We start from the raw sequence: 19,492 nt of genomic DNA on the forward strand, positions 1-19,492 counted from the left end.
AGAGGGGAAGAGAAAGCTAGACACCTGTGACCTGCTTCACCGTCTGTGAAGTGACTCCCCTGCAGGTGGAGAGCCGGGGGCTCTAACCAGGATCTTTATGATAGTCCTTGTGCTTCGTGCCATGTGTGCTTAATCCACTGTGCTACCACCCGACTCCCCTTAAGAACATTTTTTACCTAGCATTTTACCCCTCATCCTGAGTTTCTTAACTCTTATTGGCTCTAATCCTACACTCTGGCCCTCCATTTTTTAAACATTTGTATGCCTTGCCATTTTTCAGCCATTAAGCCCCAGGTGCTGCCACAGCCCTATTCTGACCTGCCTGGACAGATGACTATATGGTGAAGTACCCAGAAACCTCATCTCTCCAGAGCCCTAATTTACTAGTGAATGATTCAGGACAGAACAGGTCTATCTGGGAGTATGGATCAACCTATCTACAGTCCATATCTCATCAGGAAGCAGTTACAGAAGCATGAAACTCTGTCCTTCATCACTCCAAAAAGAATTCTGGTCCATACTCCTACATTAGGAAAATGTTGAGTTCAGAGAAACTAGGGTTTTAACTGGTAGGGTTAATAATACCCTGTAGGCAGGGAGGATCTTGAGGGTAGAAAGAAGATAGATCAAAGCAATGGAATGGGTGGGGGTCTTTCAGGCAAAACAATGATTATGCAGATAATAATAATAATAATACAAGAGGATGGATGTCCCCTCAAGTCAATCCCTGCCAAGCTCAACCACATCCTCACAATTTCCCGAAATCTCCCCTTTTCAGGAATGCAGGATGCTTTGTGAGGCAGGGAGTCTGATATGAAGGGCAAACCTTTGGGGTTACTCCTGTCCCTCCTTGCTCAACCTCTTGGTAGAGAGAGAGACTGACAGGATAGATGAACTCCTCAGGTCAAGCCCTGCCAGGCTCTACCACATCCTCACAATTTCCCAACACATTGCTACTGCCCCTTTTAGGCTGGAGCAGCAGCTGGGAGGCCCTGTGCTGGCATCAGGGGGCAGAGAACTGGCTGGAAAACTCAGGAGAAGATCTACACCCTGGTGAACTAGAGGTGGGGCTGTATAGTGGGAGTCTTTCCACATTGTTCTTCTGATGAATTGAGAGACACAGTGAATAATTGCTGCAGAATCCAATTTGTTTCCAACCTGGCTCTGGCTTCTGGCAGAGTGCCTGAATTGAGCCTGGGGCTTTGGATCCTTGGGGGGTGTGGGTGTATCTTTGCATAACCACTGTGTTATCTCTCCCCAACCCTGATTTATCTCTTGGTTAGGAGTGAGTGATTAAGCTAAAAAAAAAAAAGCTACTTATAGTTAAAAAGCCCTCAGGCTCCCATAGCCTACAGAGAAGAAAAAGAACAAAAGAGGTTTTAACAGCCACTGTGCTTCAACTCAGGGATTGTGACAACATTGAAACAACTTAATTTCCACAACTGTGAACTCTTTAAGTACCTTACTTAGACACAAGTCAGTCCAGGCAAGAGTGATCAGTAGGTTGCAAAGTACTGTGAGAGGGACCTCATAAAACACTATATACAATGGTTAAACCAAGAAGAAACATAGAAGAAATGAACCAGGACAGAAGCCCAGCTAACCCCCTTCCCAAAGGTAGAAGCACATAAGAATGACGTCAACATCCAAATGCTAATTAAAGAATTAGTCACAGGAGTGAGGAAAGAGTTTGAAAGTAAAGTCATCAGAAATGGGGAAACAACAAATGAGACTCCGAAAGAAAACACTAATTATCTCGAGTTAATTAGAGGGCTGAAAGTTGAAACAGATGAGCTAAGAGTACAATTAGCTGAACAAGCTAATACAGTATCAGAACAGGGTAACAAAATAGCTGAGCTACAGAAAACAACAGAGGGGTGTGAGAGTAGAATAAATGAGACAGAAAACAGAAATTTTCTTATCACTGGGACATCAGGCCTTCTGGATTGAGCACCGTCTTCCTGTAACACAGTTACCAGAATACCACAAGGCAGAGCTAAGCAGTGTCCTGGTGCCTAGATACAAATACATACAGACACAGATACAGATAGATACAGATACAGATAGATACAGATACAGATACAGATACAGATACAGATACAGATACAGATAAATTGTTCTGTTTGCATCTCTTATGGGCTAGACCACACTTTGGCTCAAAGCCCAGATGTTAGTCTTGGCTAAAAGCCAAGACTTTCAGGTCTGAAGGGTACAGGAGGGCCGGTGGTGGTGTACCTGGATGAGCACACATGTTCCAGCATGCAAGGACCCAAGTTCAAGCCCCCAGTTCCCACTTGCATGAGGGCATTTTCATGTGCAATGAAGCAGTGAAGCAATGCTGCAGGCATCTTTCTCTTTCTGTCTTCCCATCCCTCTAAATTTCTCTTTGATTCTAAATAAAGAAAACACTAATTATCTTGAGGTAATTAGAGGGCTGAAAGCTGAGTTAGCTGAGCTAAGAGCACAACTAGCTAAGCAAGGTAATAGAGTATCAGAGTGGTAACAAAATAGCTGAGCTACAGAAAACAACAGAGAGGTGAGACAATAGAATAAAGGCAAGGTGATGGGGCTGGTCACATTTATGTGCTTGCTGATTTCCATGCTGTGACTATTTCAACGAACCTTGGCTTATTTTAAGTTACTGGTAGATTGGAAATCAATTGGATAAGCTGCCTGAGAATTTTTTTTTGTAAGATTTATGAAAATCTAGCAACTGGATTGTGCAAATGTATACAGCTACCTCCATTGCACAATGCCAGTAGTAGCTTTCAGACATCAAATTCTTTCAAGAACTCAGAGCAGGATCCCGTTTCCTTTTGTGTATGAGCTATAATCCAATTTCCTTACTCTGAATAAACTTCCCAGTGGACTGAAAACTCAGTTACCTTCAGAGCAATCCCATCCTCAGTCAAAAATGTGATCTTGCTTTGTACAGAGAGAACCAAAGTGTCATCCTGTCACACATGGTGTTGGGGATCTAACTTGGAACTTTATGCCTGAGAGTCTATCATTTTTATCCTCAATACTTGTCTCATCCCCCTACTCCCACTCTTTCATTAATGAAACAATAAATCCTAAAATTCATTTATCTAGGGGCAAGGTGGTGGCACACTCAGTTGAGAACACACATTACTATGTGTGAGGACTCAAGTTCCAGCCCCTGGTCCCCACCTGCAGGGGGAAGCTTCACAAGAGATGAGGTAGTGCTACAGGTATCTCTCTTTTCATCTTATTTCTTCCACCTCTCTTAATTCCTCTTCATCCTATCCAATATAAGAAAAACGAAAGAAACAAACAAAAAACTCAACTTCACTTATGTATTGTTATAGAAGAAAAAGGGATCAGAGCACTGCTCTCCTCTGACATAAGGTGGTGCTCGTAATTTAACCAGTGACTTCTGGGGCCTCAGGCAGGCACACTGCCCTACTAGACTGAGCTATCTCCCAGAACCCTGTGTCTCTCTATTTATTAATAGTAAGTAAATAACTTTTTAAAAAGTTAATAATGTTATCTAGTAAAAAGCAAAACAAAAAAAAAACCACACAAGATTAAAAGACAAGTGACACAAGGGCAAAATGTTTGCAGATCAGCAAAAGTCATTTTCTAATCAGTAAGAATAAAGATGAATGTCCAGTGAAAAAGAGGCTATCACCATGATCAGGTTATCACAAATGAAAAGGTCACAAATGTCGTGAATTATACAAAGATATATCCTGCCTCAGCATTAATTAGAGAAATGAAAATAAAATCAACAATGTGTTACTATTTTTATTTTATTTTATTTTTGTTGGTATGCTTCTAATTCTGCTTTTAAAAACCCTTTCTGTTTCATTTGGTTTAATCCCCCCTTCATTCTATTTACATAACACTGTATTCCATTTACATAACCTCTGTTAACAAGCACCACCCTCCCTCCAGGGCATTGGTGGTTCAGTGGTAGAATTCTTGCCTGCTCCGCCCCCTCTCCTTGTCAGACCCTGATTTTCACCAGTCACTTTTCTCTCCACCCTCTCTGCATCGCATCCTGTTCTGACCCTACTGGGCTAGTATATTTATAAGGACAAAATTATTTGTAGTTTTTAGTTTAGCTTAGCTTGGTATAGATTGTGCTGCGTCCTGCATGAATAAAGAGATACTGCGTACAACCCAGCCATGAGTCCCGGGTCGTCTGTTACCCGCCCATGAAGCCAGCCCGTCGAAAACAACATATTTTATATGGGCTTCTTTCTGAATTTTTGAGGGAAGGGCATTCCAAATCAAAGGGAATGGCATGGGCACAACAGGGTAGTATTATTATTGCTGAAACAGAAAGTATGAGAATGGTAGGGGCTTCAGCTTGAATGAACTAAGGATGAACTTAAGAAGGAAGGAAGGGTAATGGAATAGGAAATTCAAGACTGGCTGATAAAAATTGGATACGGCTTTGGACCCAGGAACCAGTTATTCTTGATCTTTATGCAATGTAAGGTTTAAAAATATTCTATCAACATACAAAATAAATAGCTTTGGGGCAGGAAAGACAACATAATGTTATGCAAAACAACTTTTAGGAGACTCTAAGAAGGTAGGTTCACTCCCTAGTACCACCAAAAACCAGATCTGACCAGTGCTCCGGTAACAAAATAAAGCAAATGGCTCTAGAATGTCTGTCAGAAGGAGAATACACTCTAGTCACCTATGGAGATTGGGTTTAAGAACCAGTTGGGAATGAGTCGGGGAAATTTGTTGAAAGTATTAATGAGAAAGGGAAGGACAGGAGGGATCCTTGGATGCTTGGAGCTTTCAATCAGCTGCTTTTTTTTTTTTGCCAGAGCACTGCTCAGCTCTGATTTATGGTGGCGCAGGGGATTGAACTTGGGACTTTGGAACCTCAGGCATGAGAGTCTCTTTGCATAACCATTATGCTATCTACCCTGCCCGCTTGGAGCTTTCAGTCAGCTGCTTTTGCTGAATTATTTCAACTTGCTCCAGCTTTATTTCGGTATTGAGTTCTGCTCCCATCGCACTGGATTCTAAGGTCCAGTATCACTTCATGTTGCATTCATACGTGGTATTTCCATATAATAAAGATGCAGAGAGAAAGATACACAGAGAAATAGACCCGAACACTGCTTATGTCTGCTTTATGCTGGGGCCTTAGCACTCAGTCATCAAAGTCTCTTTGCATCACCATCAAGCTAGTTCCCCACACTTCTTCCCTGATATCCTGTTTATGTATTTATTCTGTCTCCCTGACGCCACCACCACCCCCAACCCCCAGCAATGCAAAGTTTTCCGGTGGTACAGGCGTATGAAACTTGGGAGTTCAGAGCCTCAGGCATGAAATAAATGTTTTTTTCATAACTATTATGCTATCCTTCCTGCCAGCTTCTAAATTTCAACCACATCGAAAAATTTGGCCTTTCGGCAGGTAAAAATGCAGGTAACTGGGGGTCCCGCGAATACATAGTAGGAAGCAGCACAAGGATCCTGGTTTGAGCCCCTGGCTCCCCACCTTCACAAGCGGTGAAGCAGGTCTGCAGGTATCTTTCTTTCGTTCCTTATCTTTTGTCTTCCCCTCTCCTCTGAATTTCTCTCTGTCCTATCCAACAACAGCAGCAGCAACAACAACAATAACAGCAACAACAGTAGAAAAAAGATAGCCATCAGGAGCAGTGGATTTGTAGTATAGACACCAAGCCCCAGCGATAACCCTGGAGGTATTTAAAAAAAAAAAAAGCACGTAACTGCTGGTTTAACTGCATGGAGATGAGAAAGAATATCCAAGATGTACATTAACTTGGACAGCACTATTGAGGTGTGTTTATCTTAAAGAAGCTACGTTTGTGCAAACCACAAATGATTCTTGAGAAGAATCAAACCCTGGGAAACGAGTCATTTTTATTAGTTTAAAACTCGAATCACTGATCTTAAAAGATAAAATTGCCTTTCTGTGTGTGTACTCTAAGAGACCTTCCCTACTTGTAAGAGAACCACTCTCCCCCTTTTTTTTACCAGAGCACTAAATTCTTTTTTTTTAATTAGTCATTTAATTAAACTGGTCATTAGTTTAACCGACAAGATTGTGGGATAGGAAGACTACAATTCCATACAATTTCCACCACCAGATTTCTGTACCCCATCCCTTCCTTTGGAAGGTTCCCTATTTATCCCTCTGGGAGTATGGACCCAAGATCTTTAGTCTCCCTTCCCTCTTTTAGTCTTAAGATTTTATCTATTAATTAATGAGAAAGCAGGAGAGAGAGAGAAAGAACCAGACATCACTCTGGTACATGTGCTACCGGGGATTGAACCCATGCTTGAGAGTCCAAAGCTTTATCCACTGCGCCACCTCCAGAACCACCCCTCTTTTTTTCATGCTTTCAGCATCAGCCACACAGATGGATGCATTCAGGTAATAAAAAGAACCCTGTTCTCTCTGCATAACACACACACACACACACACACACACACACACACACACACACATATATATTCTATCTTCTATTTCTGAAAAAACACACTCCTCCGGGCCCTCCAGACTCTGACTTATTCCAGGAGCCCGCATCCGCAGGCAGCAGAAGCTGCAAGTTTTGCAAGCGACTTAATTAGCGGCGTGCTGTAGACCCGGCGGAGCCCCGCCCTCTGGGAGGGCTGCCCGCGGTAGGCGGGCCGAATAGGGTGAACGCTGGCGAACAAATAAACCCGGGCTCCTTCCAGGAGAGCGAAACACACACACATACATACATACACACACATGCGCGCGCGCGCGCACACACACACACACACGACCAATCGGAGCCCGTGGCTCGGGGCACACTGGGGGGGCGGGGCCTTCTCAGAGCCCGCCCCCTCCCGACCTCCCGCTGGGGCCAGACACCTCGCGGGCTCCTCAGGCCCCGCCCCCGCAGGCCCAGCGCGGCGGCGATTGGACAGCGAGCTCGCGGCCCAAGCTGGAGTCGCCGGGCGGGGGCGGGGCTTGAGGTGGGCCGCCGGGGGGGCGAGGGGTGGTTCGCGTGTGTTGTGGGGGGAAAGACCCCCCACACACACGTGAGGAAGGCGGGGAGCTGCGAGCGGCCGGACTGGGCGGATTCGACGAGCGCCGTGGCGGTTGGCGAGGCGGCCCGGGGCGCAGCCTCCCCGGGTGCGAGAAGCGGTCTCCGCTCACAAGAGTCCCTTCTTCCGCCCGCGACACCCGGCAGGCGGGTCCCCGGGGCCTGAAGAGGCGGCCGCGGCGCGGGCCTGTGCCCCCGCCACCCCCCCGGCTCCCGGGGGACGCGCGAGCGGCCTTGTGAGGCGGCGGCGGCCGAGGTCGTCGGGGGCGGCGGGCGCGCTCCCTTTCGCGGCGGCGGCGGCGGCGGCGGCGGCGGCGGCAGGACAATGGAGGTGGCGGTGGAGAAGGCGGCGGCGGCGGCGGGCGCGGTGGCTCTGGCGGCAGCCACCGGGGGGCCTTCGGCGGCGGCGGCGGCTGCAGCGGCGGCGCCGAGCGGGGAGAACGAGGCCGAGAGCCGCCAGGGCCCGGACTCAGAGCGCGGCGGCGAGGCGGCCCGGCTCAACCTGTTGGACACTTGCGCCGTGTGTCACCAGAACATCCAGAGCCGGGCGCCCAAGCTGCTGCCCTGCCTGCACTCCTTCTGCCAGCGCTGCCTGCCGGCGCCCCAGCGCTACCTCATGCTGCCCGCGCCCATGCTCGGCTCGGCCGACACCCCGCCGCCCCTGCCCGGCCCGGGCCCCGGCCCCGGCCCCGGCTCGCCGGGCGGCAGCTCGTCGCCCTTCGCCACCCAAGGTGAGTCCGCGGGGTGGGGGGGCCCGGGGCAACTTCGGGGGCGGGGCGGGGGGGGGAAGCCAGGACACCGCATACTTGCCGCGGGGCCCCCTGGGTGTGTGTGTGTGTGTGTTTGGAGGGGCTGGCCTGAGCTTCTAGCACTTTTGCAGGACCCACCCCCCTTAAAAAAAAAGGCGGGGTGAGCGATCAGCTGTAACCTCCATCCTCGGGGCACGGCCGTCCCCCAAAGCTTTGTCGGGGTGCAGCCGGTCCTGCGCGTCTCCCCGGTGCACCCACTTGGTCCGACGTGGGGGCGGGAGGGGGGGAGGGTGCCGCGCCGGCGACTTGGATGGATGGGTCGCGGCTCCGGTGCCCGCTGCCCCCCCCCCCCCGGCCCTTCTCCCTAAGTTGCTTTTATTTATTTGGTTATTATTATTATTTTTTTTTAAGCGGGGGAACTGGTTCTTTTTACCTCTGGACCTGCCCGCTCTGCTCCACTGGGGACAAAGGAAGTCGGAGGCCGGGTTTTGTGATTATCTTTTTTTTTTTTTTTTTCTGTCTTGCCTCTTTCGAAGATTTCTTTCTTTCTTTTTTTTTAAACAGCGAGACTGCAAAGTGTAAAGAGAAAGGGGACAAAGTGACGGGTTTGCACGGGGGGGGGGCGGGCAGGGCTGGGCAGGTGGCAGCTGGAGGCGCCTTGGGGTCCTTCTCTTTGTGGGGTTCGCAGGGGGGAGACCGGCAGCCAGGCCGTGGAGTGCCCTCCCCCCTTTCAGAGCGTCCAAAGTTAGCGGCACGGGGATTATTTGTTCCTGGGAACAGCACCTGAGGCTTAAAAAATAGTGATAAAATGAAATTCAGTATTGGAGATGTTTGAGCGTCTCTTAAAAGAAAACAAAAGTAACCGGAAAGGGAACCCCTTCGTGTTAGCAGGTACCTGGGAGCAGAGCGGGTGGGTGCTGCCCTGTGGCCGATGGGCTCCAGCCCTCCCTCCTGGACCAGGTGCCGGGACGTATCCAGCCAAGGGGCGCCGTTTTGTGGGTCCGTCACTTTCCGACCGCCCTTTGTCTCTATTTTTGAAGGATATTTGAATGAGGAGCAGCCCCCTGAAGACAGTGTTTTCTGCCTGCCTGCGTGGGGCCCGGTGTGAGACAGACAGACAGACAGACAGACATGTCAGAGCGGAAAGCCCGCACGCTCCTGCTCCTGGCCCCTCTTACAACAATGGGGGTCTTGTCACACACACCCTGGTTCCTTCTGCAGGTGTCACCTTACCCCCTTCAGCGTGGTGACTGGGAACTGGGGTCCTGGGACCCAGGGCCGAAATGTGGGTGGCAGCTGTGGTTACTAAGCGGGCTGTGCTGCCGTCTTTACCTTTGGCCCTCTTCTCTTCTCTTCCCTTCGTCTTCTGTCAGTCTGTGTCCACCGACAAGACACTTTGTGCGTGCGTGCGTGCGACCTCCATCGGATCCCACAGTGCTGCCTTTCTCTGGTGGAAAGTTAGTGCAGGTGGAATTTCAAGCTCTGTTCTTCATGTGGGGACACGTTTAAAAGTTTTCTTTTTATAATTTTTTTTTTAAAAAACCTCATTCCTTTTTATAAAACCTTTTTATAAAAACCTTTTTATAGTTTTATTTTTTTTTGAGATGCTTTTATTTGTTTTGAATAGAGACAGATTGAGAAGAGGGGGAGAGAAGAGAGACCTGCAGCACTGCTTCACTGTTTGTGAAGCTGCAGAGGGAGGGTACTGGAGCCCCAGGTTCTTGGGCACCGCAATGTGTGCCCTCAACCAGGCACACCACCATCCTTTTTACTTTATTATTATTTTTTATCTTTATTTACTTATTGGATAGAGGCAGCCAGAAATCGATAGGGAAGGGGAAATAGGGAGAGAGATGGACCTGCAGCACTGCTTCACCACTGCACTTAACCAGGTGCGCCACCACCTAGCTTCCCCTCCCCTTACTTTATAAAGATTTATTAATGAGAGAATCAGCAATGTTTTGGTAACTGGCAAATGCCAGGGATTGAACTTGGGGCCCCTTACTGTGCTACTACACATCTCCCCGGCAGGCAGCTTGAATTTGTACTTGACATTGATCAAGTTTGTATATTTTATTGTCAGGATTTTATTTATTTCTTACTGAGAAGGATAGGAGAAAGAGAAGAAACCAGCCATCACTCTGGTACATGTGTTTCTGGGGACTGAACTCAGGACTTCATCTTGAGAGTCCAATACTTTATCCACTTCAAGACCTACAAGACCTTGTTACCACCTTAGCACTCAGTAGTGCTTTGACCCTTTCTTATAATGCAGTAAATAAATCTTTAAAAAATGTGGCAGGTTAAGGCCTTTTTTAAAAACAAAAAAACAAAAAACTTTATTTATTGGATAAGAGGAGAAATAATAGAGTGAGAGAGACACATAGACCCCGCAGTCCTTCTTCACCAGTAGTGAAACTCCCCTACAGGTAGGGATCAGGGGCTTGAATCCGGGTCCTTGCCCACTGTAATGTGAGCACTAATCAGATGCATCACCATCTGGCCCCGTGGACTTGGATTTTTCATAGTTTAGAATTAAGATATGTTCAGTGCCTGCCTGTGACATTTAGACCTGAATGAGAACATGATTAGAAAAGCTGTGATTCTCAGTTCTGAGTCAGATTTGTAATTCAAGTGTTCTCAATATTCATTCTTGAAACATTTTTATTTTTGTGGTTGTATTGCAAGCAGGAGTTCAAGAAAAGCATTGTACTGGAAGTGGTTTTGCTTGTTTGCTTTTTGTGGAACCCTTACCTTGAGTATTGCACAGTCAGCTTTTTCAGATAGAGATACTGAGGCAAAGGGTGTGTGAGAGAGAGATGTCACCACCAAGCTTCCCCTGTGCCTAGGCACCTCATAAGGGACAGGAGAGAGATTCACACACCAGAGCATTGTGCAGCTCTGGATATGGCAGTGCCAGGGATTGAACCTGGTACCTGTGAGGCCTCAGACATGCAAGCTGCTGGTCTAATCAGCTGAGCTATCCCCATGGTTCAATTCATTATAACTTAAAAATCTATTTTAAGGCACTTTTGTTGACATCACTCATGTTGCATTTTATGCCCTTCCATTTTACATCTTAATAGGGGTTTTCAGACTTAAGCTGATCACTTGGTGTATGTGGTTAAGATTTAGATTTGGGGAGTCGGGCTGTAGCGCAGCGGGTTAAACGCAGGTGGCGCAAAGCACAAGGACCGGCATAAGGATCCCAGTTCGAACCCCGGCTCCCCACCTGTAGGGGAGTCGCTTCACAGGCGGTGAAGCAGGTCTGCAGGTGTCTTATCTTTCTCTCCTCCTCTCTGTCTTCCCCTCCTCTCTCCATTTCTCTCTGTCCTATCCAACAACGACAACAATAATAACTACAACAATAAAATAACAAGGGCAACAAAAGGGAATAAATAAATAAATTAAATAAATATTAAAAAAAAAAGATTTAGATTTGTAGGCCCCTTCCCCAGAGAACCCAACTTTGCCTAGTTCCAGAGGATGATATTAAATCCCTAGTGTAGCTTTAACTTAAGCTGTGTTGTATTGCAAAATATATAGCTGGTCATGAGAAGAATTTTGAGAAAGCTAAACCTAAATTTAACATTTTGAGTATGATTGTCAGCACTAGCATGTCTTGTTTTCTTTTCCTTCTCCCTCATCTCTCTTATTCATTTACTAATGAGAGGGAGCGAGGACCAAGGGATCACTGGCACATGTGTTCAAAGGGATTAAACTCAAAGAGTATAACACTGTCAACTGCTCCACCTCGCAGGCCACTAGTTTCTTTCTTTTTTTTTTTTTTTTCCAATTTATTTATTTATAAAATAGAAACACTGACAAGACCATAGAATAAGAAGGGTACAATTTCCACCACCAGCTCTTTGTATCCCATCCCCTCCCCTGATAGTTTTCCTATTCTTTAACCCCGTGGGAGTAGGACCCAGGGTCATTATGGGGTGCAGAAAGTGGAAGGTCTTTATTCTGTAATTGCTTCCCCACTGAACATGGGCGTTGGCAGGTGGATCCATACTCCCAACCTGTCTCTTTCCCTAGTAGGGCTCTGGGGAGGTGGGGCTCCAGGACACATTGGTGGGGTTGTCTGTCCAGGGAAGTCTGGTTGGCATCATGGTAGCATCTGGAATGTGGTGGCTGAAAAAGAGAGTTAACATATAAAGCCATACAGATTATTGACTAATCATGAGCCTAAAGGCTAGAATATTGCAGATGAAGATTTGGGGTCTCCATTTTGGAAATATCTAGTAGGTCTATTTTAGGTATATTCCAAAGGGCCCATGACTTTATTGGTTTTTGCCTGAGCCACTAGTTTCCCTTTTTAGCAGTGGCTAGCCTGGTTGTGCACACGTCATAATGTGCAAGAACCCAGGTTCAAGTCCCCAGTCCCCCACCTGCAGGGGGGAGGCTTCACTAATGATTAAGCATTGCTGCAGGTATCTCTCCACCTCTGTCTTCTTTTCCCTCTCTCAGATTCTTTCTGGCCTGTGAAATAAAATACAATGAAATTTTTTAAAAGTATGTAAATACACACACACACATTTTTGACTCTTCTTTTGCTCCTCTATTTGAAACATAGAATAAATCCCTGACACATTATAAAAACCTGTGTGATTTATAACAAAATATTATATATATATTTTTTTTTTGCCTCCAGGGTTATTGTTGGGGCTCATTGCCTGTACTACGAATCCACTGCTCCTGGTGGCCACTTTTTTTTTTTTTCACTCATTTTGTTCCCCTTGTTATTTGTTGCCATTGATGGTGGATAGGACAGAGAGAAATCGGAAGAGGAGGGGAGACAGAGAGAGGGAGAGAAAGATAGACACCTGTAGACCTGCTTTACCACTTTTGAAGTGACCCCCCACACACACAGGTAGGGAGCCAGGGGTTTGAACTAGGATCCTTACACTGGTCCTTACGCTTTGTGCCATGTGCTCTTAACCCACTGTGCTACCACCCGACCTCCTACAAAATACTATAATTTATAGATGTTCAAACAGTTACACTAGTCATTAACCCCCCACTGAGATTGTTAGTCTAAACCTTCTTGAACTGATCTATTTTTCCTTTCCTGTAATTTTTACACACACACACACACACACACACACACACACACACACACACTGTATATATTATTTGCTGGAAAGAGAAGGGGGAGAGGGAGACATACCTGGAGTGTTGCTTCACTGCTTGCAAAAAAGCTTTCCCTCTACAGGTGGGAACTGGGGGGCTTGAACCCAAGTCCTTGCTCATTGTAACAAGCACACTTACCCAGATGTGCCACAGCCCAGCTCCTCCTTCCCCTTTTTTTTAGTGTGGTTCTGGGACCTTGCACATGTAGGATTGCTCTTCAGCCAGTTTTTAAAATTCATTCTTTCTTTCTTTCTTTCTTTCTTTCTTTCTTTCTTTCTTTCCCTCCAGGGTCATTGCTGGGACTCAGTGCCAGCACTATGAATCCAAGGCTCCTGGAGGTCATTTTTTCCATTTTATTGGATAGGACAGAGAGAAATTGAGAGAGGAGGGGGAGATAGAGAGGGAGAGAGAAAGACAACTGCAGATCTGCTTCACTGCTTGTGAGGCGACTCCCCTGCAGGTGGGGGGCCAGGAGCTTGAACCGGGATCCTTGTACAAGTCCTTGTGGTTAGTATTATATGCATTTTCCCCAGTGGCCACCTCCCAACTCTCAAAAAATAGTTTATTTCAGCTAGAGAAGGGAGAGAGACCACAGCACCTCTCTTGCTGTGGATCTCTCCCTTCTGGTGCTGTCCATCGTGCTTCCATGTGGTGTTGGCATTGAGACCGGGTCCTTGCACAGGGTAAGGCATGTTTTCCTTTGGGTGCTGTCTCCTGGAACTCAGCAATCCTATCCATGCAGCTAAGACAGCGTGTTGGAAGGGATGCAGCAACCAGTAGCCAGAGTGGAGTTACCATCTCAGTCTTGACTTCTCACTTTCTTGCTGTGCAGTTATATTCAGGAAAGAGAGTAGACCTTGGAAAACAGATTTTTCTTTTGGCACATTTTATTTACATTAAGTCTGGAGATAGACTGGTTTAGGATAAGTGTTACAATATTGTGTTATTTCTCTCCAGCTGTCCCTTCTTCCTATCCTCCTTCAAAGAGTAGCAAACTCTAAAGTATTTTTATTTAATTATTTATTTGGTTTTAATGAAAGAGGGATGCAGAGAGGATACTAGGACACAGAGTGGAAGAGGCATGAGACAAGCACTGTTCAGCTCTGGCATATACTGCTGATGGGGATTGAACCTGGGACTTGAACACTCAGGTATGAGTCTTTGCATAAAAACCATGTTGTTTTCCCAGACCCTAATTTAATTTTTACCAGAGCTCTGTTCAGCTCTAGTTGATGGTGGTGCAGATGATTGAATGTGGGACTTCAGAGCCTCAGGCATGAGTCTCTTTGCATAACCATAATGCCATCTAGCCCTCCCCCCAATTTAATTTTTTTTATTTTCTAGAATAGTTGTACTTGTTTTTGAGCTAACCTGGCTTAGATCATTATGACTGTCTCAGAAGTAGATTCTCACATTTCCCGCCAAAGCACCAGATCCCTTTCCCAAAGGCCCCTGGACTGCCTCCATCCTTGCTCTCTCCCCATCTCCCTTAATACCCCCAGTCCTGCAGACTGAGAACAAAGGGTTGTCCACAGCTGTTATTAATACTGAGAGTATATGTAAAGGGATCATACTTGTGTGTTCATGGAGCATGCAATATGAGAAGCTGTCAGTTTCCTTTTTAGTTTTTAAAGATTTTTTTATCAGTTTCATGTAAGATTGATATTTCACATGAGAGAAGCCATACATATGGCACCAGGAACCTCAGGCATACAAGCCAAGTGTTCTACAAGTTGAGCTATTTCCCTGGCTGCCCTTATTGTTTAGATTGGTTTATTAATGGGCTACAGAAAGAACCAGAGCATCACTCTAGCACATAAGGTGCCAGAGACTTGTGCCTGAGAATCCCAACACACCTTATCCCCTATATTACTACTTCTGACCCAGTGCTTTTTATCTTAGAAGATTTATTATTTTAATCCAGGAAGAGAAACTAGAGCACTCTGCAGTTCTAGCATATACTGGTATCAGGGATTGAACCTGGGACCTCTGAGCCCAGGCATAAAAATATTTTTGCAAAACTATTACACTGTTTCCCTGCCTGAACATTAAAAAAAAATCTATTTATTTACATCTTTAAAATGTTTTGTTATTGTTACCAATAACATCTGCTCTGGGTTTTTATTTCTCTCTCTCTCTCTCTCTGTGTCTGTATAGAGAGAGAGAGTGGGAAAAATATCAAAGGACTGGAGAGTTCCTTATTGCCTTGGTGGTGAAACTCAAACCTGAGTTGCTTGCCTGGCAAGCAGGCACCCTCCCAAGTGAGCTGTCTTAATGACCCTACATCTTTTTTTTTCTTTAATTCTTTTTTAAATTATTTATTTCCTTTTGTTGCCCTTGTTGTTTTATTGTAGTTATTATTGATGTCGTTGTTGGATAGGACAGACAGAAATGGAGAGAGGAGGGGAAGACAGAGAGGGGAGAGAAAGAGAGACACCTGCAGACTTGCTTCACTGCCTGTGAAGCAACTCCCCTGCAGGTAAGGATCTGGGGGCTCGAACTGGGTTCCTTCCTCTGGTACTTGCGCTTTGTACTACCTGCTCTACTGCCTGACTCCCTTCTTTAATTCTTTATTAAATAATTTAAAATATTAATTTATTATTGGATACAGACAGAGAGAGTTTGAGAGGGGAGAGGGGATAGAGAGGGAAAAAGAGACACCTGCAGCCCTGTTTCACTACTCTTGAAGCTTTCCCCCTGCAGGTGGGGACCAGGGGCTTGAACCTGGTCCTTGTGCGTTGTAATGGGTGCGCTTAACCAGGTGTGCCACCACCTGGCTCCCCCTAGATCTTTTTAAAAAAATTATTAATTTTTATGAAAGATAGAGGAGAAAGACCAGTGTAGTGTTCAGCTTATCATGAGCGGATCATAACTGTGATTAAATGCCTTCTATGATGGACCTGGAGATAGCACAGTGGAGGAGAGTATTGGACTCTTAAGCTTGAGGTCCAAAGGTTGATGCTATGGCTCTCCTGTTAGTAAGTCAATAGAATGAATATCTTTTAAAAGCCTTTTCTGTATCTAGAAACAATATATAATTTTTTTGTTGATGTGTTAAATTATACTGATTTTTCAGATTTTTAAAATATTTACTTATTTGTTAATGAGAGAGAACCAGAGCATCACTCTGGCTGACACATGTGGTATCTCATGCTGACAGGTCTAAGGCTTTTATCTGCTCATTGTACCACCTCTCAGGCTGCCTGACTTTCAGCTGTTAATGAAGCTCACATTCTTATAATTGTGATGAAGTATCCTGTTGGATTCGATTTGTTAATATTTTAAGTATTATTTTTTTCTTTCATGTTCATGAGGGAAATTGGTGATGTGATTTTCTTGGATTTCTTTGTGATTTTGATGATCAATTCTTCTCTGTTTAGCTCCTTGTACCATGGCCTCAAAATGTGTGAGATTTTTCTTTATATCTTTTGTGATTTTTGCAAAACGGGTATTTTAAAATATTTGACAGGATGTACCAGTGAAGCATCTGAGCTTGGAGGTTTTTTTTTTTTTTTTTTTTTTTTTTAACCAGAGCACTGCTCAGCTCTGGTTTATGGTGGTGGTAGTGGTGGGGGGTTATTGAACCTGGGACTTTGGAGCCTTAGGCAAGAGTGTCTCTTTGCATAACTATTATGCTATCTACCCTCCATCCCCCTTGGAGTTTTCTTTATGGAATGATTTTTGATTAGTAACTCATTGTCTTTAATGGATATAAAGCTATTCAGATCTCAGATCCACTTGGGTAGGTTACCATTCATTCAGATATTTAAAAATTTCTTTTGTGATTTCTTCTATGAGCATAGGTTATCTAGAAGCTTATTACTTGCTAGATAAATGAGGGATTTTCTGGATAGCTACTTCCATTATAATAACAACAACAAATTCTTTAAGATTTCAATCTTGAGGCCAAGCCATTCTGTGATATAGTTGTCCTGGTAAATGTTACATGAGCATTTGAAAAAGCTCTACAGTTGTTGAGTGAAGTGTGTGTGTTAGGTGAAATAGTAAATGCTATGTACAAATCTGCATTCTTATTGTTTATTTTGAAATTACAGAGAAAAGACTATTAAAATCTTTAATTATGATTAGTGATTTATCACTATTAATCTGGTTAGTTTTTGCTGCAGATATTTTGAAGCTTTATCTTAGTGATGAATCATCTGCCCTTTAATATTGTGCAGTGTCCTTTATCTTTCATGCTGTCTTTTCATGAAGTCTGTGTTTGGTATTAATGTAGCAGCACCAGTTTTCTTTGTGTTTGATGGAATATCTTCTCATCCTATCACATTTTTTTATTAAGGATTTATTTTAAAACACACACACACACACACACACACACACACACACACACACACACACACACACACACACACACACCAGCGTCCCACTCTGCTCAACTCCAGCAACTGCAGTGCCCAAGGAACCTCATCTGGGCCCTCACTAATCTAAGTTCTGTATTTTATGCAATAAGCCATCTCCCTGTCCACCTTTTACTTTTAACCTTTATATTTAGAATATGTCACTGGTGGATGGTATGTAGTTGTGTCTTGCTTTTATATCTAAGCTATAAATGTTCAGCTTTGATCCATTTAAATTCCAATGGGGAAAAATGTGTTTCCAGCATAGAATCTATGCCTTTGCACATGCATGATACCAAGTAGACCCATTCCCTGGCCTATTTTTTACTTTGTATTTTTGACAGAGAGACAGGAGGAGGAAAGAGAGGGCCTGTGACACCTGTTTCATCACCCATGGAGCTCCAGCTAGCTCTGTCTGTGGGGCTTTCTCTTGTGGTGCCAGAGGAACAGAGTTCAGGGCATTGGGCATGAAAGGCATGTGCTCTACCTTTTGAGCCACCTTATGGACCCCTTCTTCTTCTAGCGTTTGCCCTTCTTCCGTAGCCAGTCAACAGGTCAGGTTGAAAGCTGTCAGGAGCTGCTTGTTGCTGGCTTTGAAAGTGACTGGGATCCATGTGGATTCAGTCGGCTAGGAAGGATCGTCAGTTTCCCCAATGAATGGGTACTCACGGGATGCACCACGAGAAGGTCGATCCAATGCATCCCATATGGACCCCTAATTTCATTAAAATTTTTTTAAAACTTTTTTTTTAATATTTATTTAATTTATTCCCTTTGTTGCCCTTGTTGTTTTATTGTTGTAGTTATTATTGTTGTTGTCATTGTTGGATAGGACAGAGAGAAATGGAGAGAGGAGGGGAAGACAGAGAGGGGGAGAGAAAGACAGACACCTGCAGACCTGCTTCACCGCCTGTGAAGCGATTCCCCTGCAGGTGGGGAGCCGGGGCTCGAACCGGGATCCTTATGCCGGTCCTTGTGCTTTGCGCCACCTGCACTTAACACGCTGTGCTACAGCCCGACTCCCTCATTTAAATTTTTAAGATTAATTTTTAATGAAAGAAGAGAGGAGAGAGAACAAGAATCAGAACACCACTCTGGCACCACATACTTGATAGTCTTAACACTATCCACTGTGCCACCTCCTTTATCACTTCATTGCCATTTTTCTTTTCTTTCTTTTTAGCTGGAGTTCATTCAGCTCTGGCTGTTGTGCAGTGGCTCAAGCTAGGGATCTCTCATGTGCAAGCCCTATGTGGAACCACCACACTATCTTCCCAGCCCCCCATTTACATTTTAAGTAATTATTAATATAGTCAAATTTAGGACCATTCTAATTTTACTTTGTCTTTGTTCTTGCTTAGCCTCTAGTATCTGCTCCTCTCTCCAGTCCCTTAGCTGTTGTTGTCCAGTAAGCCTCCTGTAGTCTCACTCTCTTCCTGTGTGGACTTGGGAGGAATGTTACACAGGCTGCCTGCACATTCACTCCACTGCTTTACCCTGTGGAGTCCATCTGTTTCCATTACTGGCTCTTCCCTGGCTCATTAGCTGTGTTCAGTGAAGTTCTAACTCTTCGCCTATGGCCAGAATGTAGTCCCTACGCAGAGAATGATGGCATTTTAGGGGGTTACCACCTTGGTTTCCTTTTTCTTAGGGATTATCTTGTGCTTGGCATCAGTAGTCTCATGTATTTCTTGGGGTTCCAAATAATTGTTCAGGGTAAGAAAACTTGTAGCATTGTTGTTCATGTCCTGTTTCAAAGTAGATCTCAGCATTTAGAATTATACTGCATTTTTCAATATACTCAAGCGAGTAATTTGTCAAGTTTGGTTCATAGAGTTTAGCTTGCTTGCTTCAACTTCTCCTCCCCCCCCTTCTTCTTTTCTTTTCCTCCTCCTTCCCCTTCCAACTCTTCTTTCCTTCCTCCTTCCTTCACTAAAGCACTACAGCTCAGCTCTGATTTATGGTTGTATTGGATTCAACTTGGGACTATGGAGCCTCAAGCATGAGAGTCTCTTTGCATAACTAGTATGCTGTCTACCCTACCTGAACTTTGTTTTCTTTGTAGTTTTTCTTGGATACCTCACTAAACTGAACTTGAACGTAGATGCTCGAGCTTCTCATTTCTTCCTATAATTCTGACCCCTTTCTCAAGTTTTACGTCTCAAGTTTTGAGGGTAAATAATAACTCATTCAGGCAAGGGACAACAGATCTTCT

General features: G+C 44.9%; 1 protein-coding gene across 2 annotated transcripts in view; it reads left to right on the forward strand.

The window, feature by feature from the left end:
• Positions 1 to 6,969: 6,969 nt before the first annotated feature.
• The window catches only part of TRIM24 (tripartite motif containing 24), a 131,722-nt gene continuing 119,199 nt past the window's right edge, over positions 6,970 to 19,492 (forward strand). For both annotated transcript variants that reach the window (XM_060196650.1, XM_060196651.1), the window contains exon 1: positions 6,970 to 7,765. In XM_060196650.1, coding sequence (XP_060052633.1) covers positions 7,360 to 7,765 — 406 coding nt within the window. In that variant the 5' untranslated portion in view covers positions 6,970 to 7,359. The remainder of the gene's footprint in view (positions 7,766 to 19,492) is intronic.

The sequence above is a fragment of the Erinaceus europaeus genome, chromosome 8 (assembly GCF_950295315.1).
Source record: "Erinaceus europaeus chromosome 8, mEriEur2.1, whole genome shotgun sequence".
Classification (NCBI taxonomy): domain Eukaryota; kingdom Metazoa; phylum Chordata; class Mammalia; order Eulipotyphla; family Erinaceidae; genus Erinaceus; species Erinaceus europaeus.